Here is a 14,870-nt window from a genome sequence, read left to right as displayed (position 1 = left end):
AAGTTGTTGTCAGTTTGATTTTCCTGTTATTCAATTATAGTAGTGCACATTTATTCTAAATAACAGATGCCTATACTCATTAGGCAATAAATTTTGGACTAAAGTAGACCACTGAGTCAATTTAAAATTAATCATGGGATCCTATAAAGTTTAACCTTCATCATATAATGGTTCAAGTTGAGAAGGATGACTTATCGTGATACATGGAAGGAAAAAGTTAAGTATTGGAAACTTGGAACGCCATGATTCGTTGAGTTAAATTTTTCATCTTGAATGCAAGGTTCTCCATCAGATTGAGTTCAGTGTGGCCATACATAAAGTTTGGAACTTAATCATTTGTTTGGTATATGGCAATCTAGGCCACGTGGGAGAATGTTGGTTGATGCGGCCTTACGTTGCCACATAAGTCATAATTAGTATATTTAATTAAATATTAAATAAAGAAAATGTAATGTAATTGGATGTAACTGCCTATTTACCATAATGAGTGAGGATAGTGTAGTTAAGATAAACAAGTACTCTAGTCCCTCTTTCCATTCAATGCAATTTTGTCTCGTCCCATTGAGAAGACAAGACTTGAGAGAAGAATTAGGAAAGAGATTGACTAAGAGTGAGACATTTTCTCACACCAAATCTGTCAGAGAAAAGGAAAAAAACAAAAGAGGATCTCACCAATATCCAGTGATGGCATGTTACTACGGTCCAAGAGGAGGTAGGCCAAAATATTTAATTCCGCATTTGGTTTTGGTCATTAGGTTCCTCCCATAATCTTACATGTGTCAGTTACCAAACGAACCCTAAGGGGTTTAATGGTCTTTGTAATTCTCTAGAACATTCTCTCTATAAATAAGAGGGCTGGTGCCATATTTGATACAAGTCATTACCCTATCCAACAACTTCCTTATGAAGTTCATACACTTGAGCATCATTCCTTACTTAACCATAGGTTTTTGTAGCAAAGGTCTAAATCTGAGTAGTAGTATCCACAAAAAAAAAAAAAAAAAAAAAAAAAAAAAACCTCGAGTAATATTTTGTTACATAAAATTAAGCAAAAAAAAAAAACATTACTAGAGAGTCATTGGTGATCCCTTGATCCTGAAGGGAACCTGTTTCGGAATGGCATCTCAAAGTTCCATTAATGTGTCCTATAAGTCCTCCTCAACCAGTAATAGTTAAGTAGGTAGATCTGGACCAAATCAAGTAATTTGTGCCATCCAATTTGACAAAGCTAGCACCAAAAGGCATGTACTCATGACGACCTTGTCCATCAGCTCCTGAAGTTACAGTTGTTACCTCAAACATGATGACAAAGGAGAGTGAATAGAGAAATCGACTCAAATAGGGAGAAATCCTTATCTTCACAACCAGAAGTCAGAAACTGCTCAAACTTCGATTGAGTTCCCCTGTAGGGGTGTTGAAAGACTCCTCCAAAAATTAGCTTCTTCTGATAAGGGACCGGTGAGATCAATCAATCAAGGTTTTAGGAGAAAACCTTAAAAAGTTGGACTATGTAGATCACCCACAAAACCTTCGCAGGTAGGGCCACATGTAGGATCGAATTCCTTTTTAGGGGTGACTAGAACCTCCTCCAAAAATCTTCTTAATCAAAAAGAGGGAAAGGTGAAATTAATGAAGTGATTTTTAAAGTCACAGATGGGAATAGGTATTCTTCAATCTTGCAAGCAATGTGGATGCTTCCATAAAAGTGCAATACTTGATCTCCAAGAGGAGAAGACTAGATCTTTAATGTTTGAGGTAGACTCAATTTCCAAAGGGAAGAATAAAAAATTTGTAAAAAAGAGGACAATAGTCCAATCGATTTCTGCAAGGTTTTGGGTTTTGAGTTTTATCTCATTGAGGTGAGATATAAGGCATCAACTAGATTGATAAGAATCAACTCATTACTGCCCTGTTAGGGCTTAGAAACACAAAGGAAGAAGAGAGGGTGGAAGATGAGAGGTGAAAGAGGCTACGATAGTGGAGAGAAGGAAGAGAGAGAGGCAGAAAAACCTAGGTCATATTTGGAGGCTCTGATAGACTGATACCATGTTAATGGTAGTACTAGTGTTGAATGCTTGAATAATCAATGCGATCAGTCAAGTCTTTATTTATAATAAATAGAGGAGAAGAGAAAATACAAGTATGCCCCCTCCAGCCGACTCTCATTAATTAGAGTCGGTGGAGGGGGAAAAGGTCAGGAATGCCCCTACGGCACACCTCTTAGTACATATTTCAACAATACCCTTCTAAGATACTATTACTTGTATTATTTTCATTTAGTGACCTGTAGAAATACTTAGTCCACCTCTCATTAATCTCCTCATTGTTTATTAAATATCACCATCCTCACTTTTAATACATCTAATATGGTTGTTATCTCTACTTTTCCTTTGCCCCACTTTTGCTAGTTTATAAATATCTTGTCCCCTTCCTTTGTGCCTAATTTGTTCTAGAGATTTGTAACACCCTAATCTGATATTTATACCCCTACTTGTGTACAGACAAGAAGAAAGAGTAGAGGAAGCCAATGCTAGCATGGTTGGCAGCTGTGGAGTGCTAAGAAGGCAGAAGTGACCCCACTTGCTCCTGTTCAGCCTGCCAATATCAATGGGGAACTCATCAGGTGGTGTGGACAAAGAGGTAAATTTAATTATGAGACTAAGTATAGGAGAATAGAGAAAAGAGATGCAACATGAGGACTTCCCAGGGGTCACCCATCCTAATACTACTCTTGCCCAAGAATGCTTAACTGGGGAGTTTTGATGGGATCCGGGGCATTAGTGCTGGTAAGATCGGCATTGATCACACCCAAACCGGTAGGTCCACACCGGCCAGCCGGTTGGGCGGGGAGAATGCACTTTTCTGGGTTTTTGCAATGTGTGGGACCCACTAGTGATTTTCCTCTTGTGATCCAAAAATGAAGGGAACTGGACACCTATGTTGTACACTAAAGAACAACCATATGCCCAAGTACCTTTAGGAATTCGGGATGATGTACTTAAGCAGATTGGGTAGAATTGTAGGATTTTATTTTGTGAATAATGATTGGTATATCTTGTGAAATAGGAAATATAAGCGGCAGCGAGGGAATCTAATTTAAATCAAAGAAGTGAATTTTTAGCAATTCGGACACCAAGGTGAGTGGGTGCTCTGACTTATTTTATGGAGTGTTCTATTGTTGTAATCTTGCTTAAAACTCATGCATGATGATTATGTGCATATGATTATTGTTATTGTTCTAATATTGAATTATGGAACAGGAGACTGGAACAGGTAAGGCAAGTAAGATGGGACACTAGTAGGTGTCAAATGATTATTGTGAGCATGTGATGAATGGTTACCGGATCGTTATGCATCATGTAGAATTGTTGGGTTAGGTATCACTACCCGAGTGCTACAACCCCTTGTCAGTAGGGCGATATGTACTGATTAATCCCGACATGTGGTACCTGATCAGCAGTACACTTCCGTGGTACGACATATGTACCTAAAGACGAATAGCAGTAGGGTACGACGTACTGTACACTTGACTGCCCAAGGTTAATAATATAGGGGTTAGCCGGGGGACCGAGGTTCTTTCCAAGACTGGATGACTCCTGCCTGTAACGAGCTTGTATTCCTGAGGCCCAACGTATAGGGTAGGGAATATCACCTACGTTGCGTAGCACTATACCACTGATTGCAGACTTAGTAATGGACTACGAAGTAATGTATTATTAAATAAACTTATGAGCATCATATAAGGTGTGGAGCATGCATTCCATCACTTGTATTGTGTTTGCTTGCTTGCCCCCACCCCCTCACTGAGCATAACGTGTTCACCCTTCTTATTTACTTTTCTAGATGACGAGACCGGTGTTTTTCCAACTGCCAGCCATGATCATGAGACAGTGGCCATGGATTACCTGGCCAATCTTCCAGAAGATGAAACCGACCATGGACCCGACTGTGGATGTGATGACTGTGCCTACGGAGGCCAGTTCTTCTGAGCAATAGGATAGACTATTCCTATGTCTTTTGTGTATATATATTTTTGTTGATGCATACTCTGATATATATAGTCTACTACTGAGATACTGTAAACTATGTAAATATTCTCTTTTTGTAAGGTATGTAACTCTCACCTGGATAATTGTAAATACATCTTATCGCTTAGTTGGCACTTGAGCTTATGTAAAATATCTTATTGTTAGACTGTGCATGCATATATGAACTCTGAGTCTCTGATCTTTAGTAGTGTAATTGTGGTGTTATGATCTGCCCTAGTCTAGATCCTAGGGAAACAGGTTGATTGGATACGGTGGGGTGTCCAGTGCCGCATGCCTTGGCCTATCGGAGGCAGGGTGTGACAAGATCCTCATATTAAGCAGCCCTTGCTTTACTAATTATTTTCTTAACTTTGTTTCTAATGGATTTATACCTTTTGAAATCCTCTTCATCCTCTGTCCTTTGCCATGTTTAAAAACTGGATTTCTTAGCTTTAATTTCTGTTTGCACTTCCTCAGCCTGCCACCAAGTCTCCCTTGATGAGTTTCGTATTCCTTTAGATTCACATGAAACATCTTTAGCTGTATTTCACACATGTTTGTAACCCTACTTTTTTTCCCTTTTAGTATCATATGTTTGTTTCTTTTAGTAAGAGTAAAATCCTATCATTTCACAAATGTACTCAAAAAGCATGCTAAACAATGACACAATGGTAAGGCACTTTCAAATAATTTTGAATATCCTTTTTCACAATTGACAAAAATAAACGTTTGGGAATAAAACAAGGGCAATCAAAAAAAGGTGGCAAGTTCTAAATACACCTATAGAGGTCATCCAGACAGTCCCTATACAAAATTACAAATCTAATCAATGCAAAAAAATTGATTTAAGTTTTGAGGCAACAAGTATTGAGTACACAGGAAACTATCTACATCAGTTGAATGTACAGTAGTGGCCATTAGTGTGTGCAACACCGAAAACTTACAATGGATACCAACGAACGTCTTTCAGGATTTTTCATCACCAAGCCTTCAGTTCGTGTAATTGCTTCTTTTCCGGAAATTGACTCAAAAAGAACAACGCCAAATGCATAAACATCGCTTTTGGCTGTAGCAAGGCCATCAGTCAAGTATCTGATGAAGAAACACAAAAGTGAAATAATTAATGGAAGAGCAGTTCTAGGTTTTGTTGTGAATTTCCATTACCTATACACACAAAGATTAGATTTGCTTACTCTGGAGCCAAATAACCAAAGGTTCCTACAACCCTTGTCGCAGAAGCTTCTCCTTCACCAGCTCTTCCAACAAGTTTTGCTAGTCCAAAATCTGAAATCTACATGGAAAAAAAAAAACGAAGTAAATAAGATGCACTAATGAACATCAGTGGAAACCATGGATCCCAAATAGGTCCGCACCTTTGCCCTGAAAGCACTATCAAGTAAGATGTTGCTTGTCTTGATGTCGCGATGGACATAATGGGTTTTAGTGTGTTCATGAATATATTCCAGACCTCTTGCAGCATCTAGTGCAATTTGAACCCGCACAATCCATGATAGGGATGTATGACCTGAAGAACATAGTGTTGGTTCATGTTAGAACCAAATAGACACTATTAATTTGTTATGCAACCAAACACGCATTACATATTATCCAGCTTCCCCTCCTCCCAAGAGATAATAGATGCAAATATCATAGATGGGTGTAGAATCCACAAAGAGAAAGAACATATATAATCAAAGGGGGAGATGGTACTGTTCATTCAAAGTGTAAACAAAAGAAACTCGTATCAACTTAAGCTTACATTTAAATGATAACCATAAGGGTAGAGCATTTTTCATAATCCCAACCCCATGAAGGGCACTTGAACTTAGGGGTTCAAGAATTAAGTGTAGTCACGAGAGCTTTTTTTCTTGGTCGGAATCACAAGAGTATTGATTTGAAAGAAATTTGGTGCAGGTCTTGGAGACCAACTATCTAAATTCCATTGATTAAAAACCTCATAGATTTACCTACAGCTGGTATTACTAGTGTAAGTTGACAATATTTATTGATTCGCAATTCTATAGACAGTTCGAGTAGAAGTGGCATGGAAGAGAGCAATATCCTTCAAGACATTTCTCATCATAGATATGAACAAAGGGTGGGAGAGAATGAAGTTACGAAACTCTAAGAAAAATGAAAGTTGGTAAGATAACTGGACCTGATAGGTCCTAATTGAAGTGCAGAAGTGCTTGGGACTACCAAGTTGTTTAACAAGATTATGAGCACAAGAAAAATGCTAGATAAATGGAGAAGTATTGGAGTTCCAATCTAAAAAAAAAAAAAAGGTGACAACCAAAGCTGCAACAACTATAGAGGTATAAAACTTGTGAGTCATATTATAAAATTATGAGAGAAAGTTATCTAGACCCACCTACAAATGGAAACTCATATCTTAGGGAACCAATTCGGCTTTATGCCAAGTAGATCCACGACATAAGCTATTTACTTACTACGAAGGCTCAAGAAAAATCTAGAGCCTACAAGAAGGATCTCCATATGGTCTTCATCGACCTAGAGAAAGCCCAAGATAGAGTCCTGAAGGAGTTAATCTAGCATGTTTTGGAGTAGAGAAGGGTGTTGAATGTTTTGGAAAAGATAATGGTGTCGAGAAAATATGTAGGTATAATTAAAGATATGTATGAGAGTGTGGTGACTAGTGTGAGAACAGTGGGAGGTCAAGGTAGTGAGTTCCCAATTACAATTGGGTTACATTAAGGATTAGATTTAAGCCCTTATCTGTTTACGTTTATTATGGATGAGTTAACTACGAACATTTTAGGGGAGGTTCCGTGGTGTATGTTTTTTGAGGCTGATATTGTTTTGGTAGATGAGACAATAGCAAGGACCTAGGGATTAACAAAAAATTGAAGTTACAGAGATCTACCTTAGATACAAGAGGTCTTAAGATAATTCAAACAAAGATGGAGCATATGGTGTGTGACTTTAGTCTCATAAGGACGGACAACAAAGTGGTGAAACTTGAGGAGGGAGGGAGATACCGCAAAGTGACTATTTTAGATCCTGGGGTCAACCATAACAAGGAAGGGGAATAGAAGACAATGTTTCTAACAAAATTAATGTAGGATGGATGAGGTGGAGAGATGCATCTAGAGCATGGTCAAGAACTCGAGCGATACCGTTGAAATTTCCCACATTTCGACTTTATCTCATAACTCTGATACCATATAGCATGTGACTTTTAAAAATCACTAGTTTTGACAGGTATTGACCAAAATGTGGGAAATTTCAAGTGGACCAATGGGTTCGACTCTTGGGTGGAACCAGCCTTTATAAAACATGCTTAAATGGGAAACCAATTGTTCTCATTTCAAAATTTCGACCCTCTCCCCATATTTTCTTCTCTGTGAAGTGGGAAACTTGGGAAGACACTCAAGATTTCCCTCTTGTGCCCAAAAAACTTCAATCCAAGCTTGGATCTTGACTTTTGAGTGTTGAGTGTTGAGACTTGAGAGATAACTCACAATTACATAATATTATTATTATTTTGGATCATTTGCATTATTTTTTGTTTGTTTTAAACTTTTATTCATGTATTTCATACATATGTACTTATGTAGATTGTAGACTACAAATAATGTAGATTATGTACTTATGTAATATAGTTTCACTCAACGACTCGACGTATATTAGTAAACTTTGGTTCACACCACAAGTATGACTTTAGGTGTTTTTCCATGAAACTAATCATGTGAATGTGTTAGAAATGTCTAAAATAGGACTTACACAAAAAATCAGGTAAATAAAAACACATTTTGGAGGTCGAAACCAAAGTTTCCACCCAATTGGGAAAAATCCTGGTTTCCTCGAAATTTCCCAACATTCGACCGAAATTTCGGTATCCCCAAGGGCCAAAACCCGATACCTTGATCCTTGATCTAGATTGTTGTGTGATCGACATATTCTATAAAAGCTTAAAAGAAAATTCTACAGAATTGTCGTAAGATAGGCTATGATGTATGGGGCAAAATGGTAGGCAATCAAGAAACGTAACATAGATAAGTTGAGTGTTGCAAAGATGAGAATGTTGAGATGGATATGTGGCAAAACTAAGAGAGACAGGGTAAAGAATGACGGGGTTAAATCTGATTTGGGAGGTGCCACAGTTGAGGACAAGCTCCGAGAATGTCGTTTAAGCTGGTATGGCCATGTTCAAAGGAAGCCTTGGAATGCCCCAATAAAGAGGGGTAATCATATCCAAATAGAAGGCGCTCAAAGAGCTAAGGACAGGCTTAAAATGACCATAGATGATGTTGTAAGGAAAGACATGCAGAAGCTAGGTATTGACTCTAGTATGACCACTAACAAGGTTGTTTGGAGGGCAAAGATTCATGTAGCCGATCGCTTGTAGGTGGGATGTTCCTACGGTGTTGCCACTTTTTTTTTTTTACCCTCTCGTGGAACCATGTAGTTGGCCCCATTTAGTTGGGAAAAGGCTGAGTTGGAGTTGTTGCTGTTGTTGTTGTTGTTGTTGTCTCCATTCTATATTAAGTTCAATGGCACCATAACACCAGTTGTACATGCCATGAGAAACAAAAGTTGCTTGGGAACATGTTGTTACAGATGAAGGTGAATAACATTGACAACATGGTCAACCAAACTGAAGACTTATACATCTAGCTCCCGATAATTAAACATTATTCTGTACTGATAATTACACTTTGATAATTACATGAACTTGTGAGAAAGCACCATAATAAGACTTTTGAGGACAAAACTTAAGTCGCAAGACTGTAAGAGCACACGATCAACATGACCAGGTCCCTATACTAAACTTTTCTAGGATTCCTAGAGATTTAATTGAAGCATTCAAGATGTATATTTGAAGGGGATGTAATCTAATAATTCTGTCTCCCTGATAAGGAACTCAAGGGCCACAAGAGAGATGAAATCAGGTGTAATAAACCTTGCTTCACATGTCAAAGACAAACTGATTTATAGTACCAGGAGTTTCCAAACAAATGAAGTTAAGTATAATTGAATTGTTGATGTAACTTTTTTGCACCAATGTGTGAAAGTAAGCTTACCTTTGTTCTGAGGATCATGTAGATGGCTTCTAAGAGAACCCTTTTGTGCATACTCATAAATAAGGAAGAGCTCATCCTTAGTAGCTGCAAATCCAATCAATTCTACCTTGACAAAATGAAGTAAAACTCAGAGTCAAACTTGATGTGATGCAAGTGGCAAAAATGAGTTGCGAAAATCCAAAAAGAATTAAGAGAATTTGATCAGTACAAGAAGCATTACCAAATTTGTATGATGGACTTTGCATAAAACTTTCATCTCTGCCATGAATTCTTTAGTCTTAGTAGCTGTCATTCTTTTGATTGCAACCACCTGAAAAGATTCCAAAATCTCCATCGGTAATTTCCCTGATAAGGGACATCAATATACATAATTGTGAAAATGATAATTGCAAGATGTAAGAGCAAAAGGCTGTATACTTGGTCTCGAAGAAATCCATGATAGACAGAACCATATGTCCCATGCCCAAGAAGATTTGAATCAGAGAAACCATCAGTTGAAGAATGAATTTCTTCATATGTGAAAACAACGGGTTTCTCCATGTCAAAAACATCAGTCTCCATTGCTGCAAAAAATAATTACATTCAGGGCATGTAAGCTTCAATTCTTTGGAGGGGCTTAAAGAATCAAAATAAAACTGTATAATGAGATTGATCCTAATCCAAAAGAACTTGTAAGTAGCAAAAAAAAAAAAAAAAAAAAAAAAAAAAAAGGTTTTCCTTATAGCAAGGAACTGTTAGAGACCCAAAATTCATGTAATGAGTGAATCCAGCAGACCTTCCATTCTATGGAAGAACAGCTGAACTAAAATATGATACTTCATCCCCATATCCGAGGTCCGAAAAAATAATTATTAATTAAGGTGAAAACAAAAGAGGTTTATAGAAACACAACTCAGGATGGAATGAATAAATTCTAAGTTAAAGACTACAAGAACATAATAGAAAGCCCACATGCAACCACACTTTTAAAGCAATCTAAGAACATATAGAATTCTCATTAGCTGATTAGACCTTTAGGAATATTTATTTGGCGATTGTTAGATTGTCCATTATTTGGCTTCAGATTCTCTGAATTGCAACTGATAGACCGTCCTGAAGTGCAACAGAAACTTGTCGTCCGAAGGATATGGAATTTATGAGAGGTCTTTCCATCAGGATCTTTTGAACGAATTCCTGGGGTGAGGGCACACCAGCTGGATGACTTGAATGAGATATAGGTAAGTATGGCTGCAAGTATCAAAACAAGACCAACTCCTAGGCTCCCTATAATCCACCCATATGGGAGATGGGTTTTATGATGTGCTTGATTTTCTGCAAAACAGGTAGCATTAAGTTGTTACATTTCCAATTAGTGCAAAAAAAAAGGAAAAGAAGGGCACTACAACAGAAAAAAAAAGTATGATAAAAAGCTTAAGAGTGCCCCTTCTTCATGAATAAATGTATGTTATAATAAGATATAGGGCATAACCAGCTTTTCAGATGATGTGGGTACAACCTCTTGATTAGTTTAACCATTACAGAACCAATCACAATTTATTATGATAGGCAAGCAAGTGGTAATTAGAACATGGGCCCGTGGGGGGACAATTCTTTTCTAAAGGGGTGATGTCTCAGTTTTGGGCCCTTATATTGCTTTCCCCCAGTTGTATTTAGCTAGTTTCTAGGCTTCTCTTCAGCTGTCAAGGTGCTGGAGAAGTGTAGGCTCTTGCTTCCTTTGGTGAGGGAGGGGGTCAGTTCTGTGTTTTAGGGCTTATCACATTCTTGCCCCTTGCTGCTGAGGTTGTGGTATCTTTCCCTTGTTTTACCCATCGTTTCTCTGTAAGTTCTTATTTCTGGTGTTGACCAATCAAAAAGAAAAGAAAGCTGAATATTCAGGTAACTTCTCATGTAGAAAGAATCTCACTTCCTATACCAAACACATTAAGTAGACTGCAGTTTAATTTCAGATTGAGATCAAAAGTTGTTAGGCCTTGAGAAAGGATCAGTTTCAATGATTCGTAAAATATTGGGCATGAATGATATCTAAGATCCAACCTAGGTAGAGCAATGGACTTATCATATTTTCCCTTACGCCGTGATATCTGTAGGGAATTTTGTTTCCTTCTGACCATTTTATAGGTAACTTATTCCATCCTCTTCTTTCTCACTATATCATGGTCTTGGTAATGATATAAAAACCTGAAACCAGTACCTACAAGAGGAAGGAGGAAGAAGAAGAAGGAGAAGGAGAGATGTTTCGGTGGAGAAGAGGAGGGGAAATCCTAGAGCCACGATAGGATTCAGAATAGTCCCTATCATGGCCTAGGTCCACCACTTATATGGCTTTATTAAGAGTCCTATTAAAAGACAAATTACAACCAAAGACAACTAAAGTAAAAAAACCATGACTTATTTTTTTCCCATAAGTCACAAATCCCTTGTTCCATTGCCACCACTATATCATTTCTCTTCCAGTCGCTGCCTCCCTGGTATCTCTCCGACTCCATCTTCCCAGCTCTCTTGGCAGATTTACCTCCTGCTCCCTTTTCTATCCTAATTAGTTACCATATTTCTTACCCCTTCTCTCTCAATCTATCCTCATCTGACCACTTGTGCTCCATGGAACTACCTGTAGCTACAGAGGAAGACCTACCGGGGGACATGAACTTAGAAGATTCTGATACCCCAGTAATGATTGATGAAGAAGAACTTTTGCCTATCAAGGATGACTGGAAGCTATCGATTGTTGGACTGGTTATTGCTAGACCACACCCCGATGCTGTAAAAGGGGCACTAATGAATGCATGGAATCCGATTGGAGGTAAGATAGTGGAATCGCAAGCACAGGGGTATTTCCTCATCAAACTTTTTCATAGGTTCGATTTGCAACAAACCATAAATAATGCCCCTCGGGCGGTTCAAGTGCATTGGATTTTCTTAAAGGTGTGGTCCTAAACAATGATGTAGATTGGATTGTTGTTTTCTGGTTGTCTTGGTTGGCACCCTCGGCCACATGGTAGTGATTACATTGCATTGTATGGTCTCTCCAATGAGATGGCAGTGTTATATGAAGTGTTTGGAGTGAGTTGGATCATCCATGATAGGTGGTGCAAAATTCCGGGCCAAAACTGGTAATTTTGGTCTATTTACGCTCGGGGGCATTTTCGGCACTAAAAATGATTTTTTTTTAAGACAGATCCTCCATGTGACAATATGAGCATAAGCTTTTTCAGTTAGAATATGTAGATGAGGAAGAATGAGATGAGAGACGAAGAAGGAGAAGAAGGAGAGGTGATGTTATGTTTGAATGGTGTGTGTTGTGAGTGAAGTCTCACTAACACCAACATATTATTTCACTAATATATTTACAAGATATTACACATACCTCCCTAAGGAGGGAAATTACATATACCGCCCTAAGGAGGAAAAGAAAAATAAAACATAACATGAAAAATTACTAAACTACCCTTACAGAAACATAAACTAATATCTCTAACACTCCCCCTCAAGCTGGAGAATAAATATCATGCATTCCCAGCTTGGATAGTAGAGAACTGAACTGATGATGAAGAAGACCCTCTGTGAAGATATCAGTCATCTGATCTCCAATCCTCACAAAAGGTGTGCATATGTAACCAGTGTCAATCTTCTCTTTAATGAAAGGTTTGTCCACCTCTATGTGCTTTGTCCTGTCATGTTGCACAGGGTTGTGGGCTATACTTATGGCAGCCTTGTTGTCACAATAAAGCTTCATAGGTGCCTCAGTATCAAATCCCAACTCTTGGACTAGCCTTCTCAACCAGAGAAGCTCACACACTCCATGAGCCATGGCTCTGAATTCTACCTCTGCACTAGGCCAAGCCACCATAGATTGTTTCTTGCTCTGCCATGTAACTAGGTTTCCACCTACAATTGTGCAATAGCCTGATGTAGATATCCTATCAGAGACTAAGCCAACTCAATCTGCATCAATGAAGCCTTCTATCCTCATGTGGTTATACATAAACTAATTCATCATCCTCACTGCATAAGTAATGTCTGGACGAATTAAGGACAAATAGATAAGCTTCCCAACCAATCTTTGATATTTCCCTACATCAATAAGAGAAGGGTCAGCATCTTCCCTCAGCTTATGATTCTGCTCAATAGGAGAACTTGCAGGTTTGTAGCCTAACATTCCTAATTCTTTTAATAGATCTAGGATAAACTTCCTTTGGCATATATTTATGCCCTTCTTGGATCTGGACACTTCAATCCCCAGGAAGTACTTTAAGGGCCTTAGATCTTTGATTTCAAACTGTTGGGCTAAGTAGGTCTTCAGCTTGGCTATCTTATCCCTGTCATCACCAGTTACCACAATGTCATCAACATAGACAATCAAGGCTGTAATGGTGCCATTACCACGCTTAGTGAACAAAGTGTGGTCAGCTTAACTTTGGGAATAGCTATTTTTCATAATGGCCCGTTTGAACCTTTCAAACCAGGCCTTTGGAGATTGCTTAAGACCATACAAAGCCTTCTTGAGAAGACACACCTTTCCTGCAACTGAAAGGAACTTAAAGCCAGGAGGAGTTTGCATATACACCTCCTCTTCTAAGTCTCCATGGAGGAAGGCATTCTACACATCCAATTGATACAATGGTCAATCCTTATTTACTGCTAGAGATAAAAAGACCCTTATGGTGTTATGCTTAGCCACAGGAGCAAATGTCTCCTGATAGTCAATCCTATATATTTGACTATATCTTTTTGCCACCAGCCTTGCTTTGTACCTCTCAATAGTAACATCTGACCGATACTTGATTTGTAGACCCACCTGCATCCAACTGGTGTTCTCCCCCTTAGAAGGTCAAGCAATTTCCAGGTACATTTTATTTCCAGGGCCATCATTTCCTCAGTCATGGCTTGCTTCCACTTAGGGTCAGACATAGCTTTAGAAACATTTGTAAATAAAAACAGATGAGAGTGCAATGGTAAATGCAACACCTATAGGGAAGAGAGTCATAGGAAACAAACTGGGCTATAGGATTAGTACTAGCTCTCTTTCCCTTCCTAATAGCAATAGGAAGATCTAACTCTGATGGGGAAGGAAGAATATTACCTAACTGAGGAGAGTGGATCTCAGGAGTTAGATTCAAAGAGGACTCTTGGCAGGTCTGCTTGTTCCTCCTTGTGTACACAATGGTCATCTTTTCATTACCTGAACCTGAATCACTGATGCAGATTAATTACCAAAATAGGCTTGTTTTATTAGGAATAAGCTTATGTTTGGGTTCCATACATGTTAGGCCTTTGATCCCATGTGTTTTGAGTGTAATAGGCCACTTTTATGGGTCTAAAAGGGGGGGTCTAAGATTGAATACGGGATTACTAGTTAGTTTCCATTTTCATTAGTTTCCTTTTTAGTTGAGCTTGATTTGAGTTATATTTGTTTCCTTAGAAGTCAAGCTATTAATTGAGTCAAGTCATTAGTAGTTAGTTTCCTTTTTCAACTAGTTTCTAATTTCAGTTAATTTCTAATTTCAATTTTTAGTAACTATTGTATTAGGAGAATATTTAGTTTCCTTTTTGAGGAACCTTCTATTTTGTAATTCCCTCCCCCATTAACATTATAAATAAAGAAGAGGAGGCTCCTAAAAGCCTAGAATGATTTTGATAAAAAATAATGGTTGTTGCTATTGTCTTCTTCATGAAGAGTTGTCTTGTGTTTGATCAAGGCTGATGGAATTGGTGTTTGATCCAATTGACTCTTTGCGGTGTGAAGCCCAAGAGGTTCTTTTCAAGTGTTTTTTTTTCTTCTTCTTATTGTTACTATTCT

The 14,870-nt window shown here is 38.2% G+C and overlaps 1 protein-coding gene across 4 annotated transcripts in view; it reads right to left on the bottom strand.

The window, feature by feature from the left end:
* LOC122066291 (lysM domain receptor-like kinase 3) overlaps positions 1–14,870 on the bottom strand; it is a 51,219-nt gene that overhangs the window by 18,153 nt on the left and 18,196 nt on the right. For all 4 annotated transcript variants that reach the window (XM_042630113.1, XM_042630110.1, XM_042630111.1 and 1 more), the window contains 7 exons: positions 10,085–10,384; positions 9,491–9,636; positions 9,294–9,383; positions 9,074–9,179; positions 5,402–5,553; positions 5,222–5,319; positions 4,973–5,120 (listed from right to left, as the gene is read on the bottom strand). In XM_042630113.1, the coding sequence (XP_042486047.1) occupies positions 4,973–5,120; positions 5,222–5,319; positions 5,402–5,553; positions 9,074–9,179; positions 9,294–9,383; positions 9,491–9,636; positions 10,085–10,384 (1,040 nt within the window). The remainder of the gene's footprint in view (positions 1–4,972; positions 5,121–5,221; positions 5,320–5,401; positions 5,554–9,073; positions 9,180–9,293; positions 9,384–9,490; positions 9,637–10,084; positions 10,385–14,870) is intronic.

This window comes from Macadamia integrifolia, unplaced genomic scaffold (genome assembly GCF_013358625.1).
Source record: "Macadamia integrifolia cultivar HAES 741 unplaced genomic scaffold, SCU_Mint_v3 scaffold2322, whole genome shotgun sequence".
NCBI classification, from domain to species: Eukaryota; Viridiplantae; Streptophyta; class Magnoliopsida; order Proteales; family Proteaceae; genus Macadamia; species Macadamia integrifolia.
The sequence above is the reverse complement of the archived record's forward strand: the minus strand, read 5'-3'. Positions and strand labels throughout refer to the sequence as shown.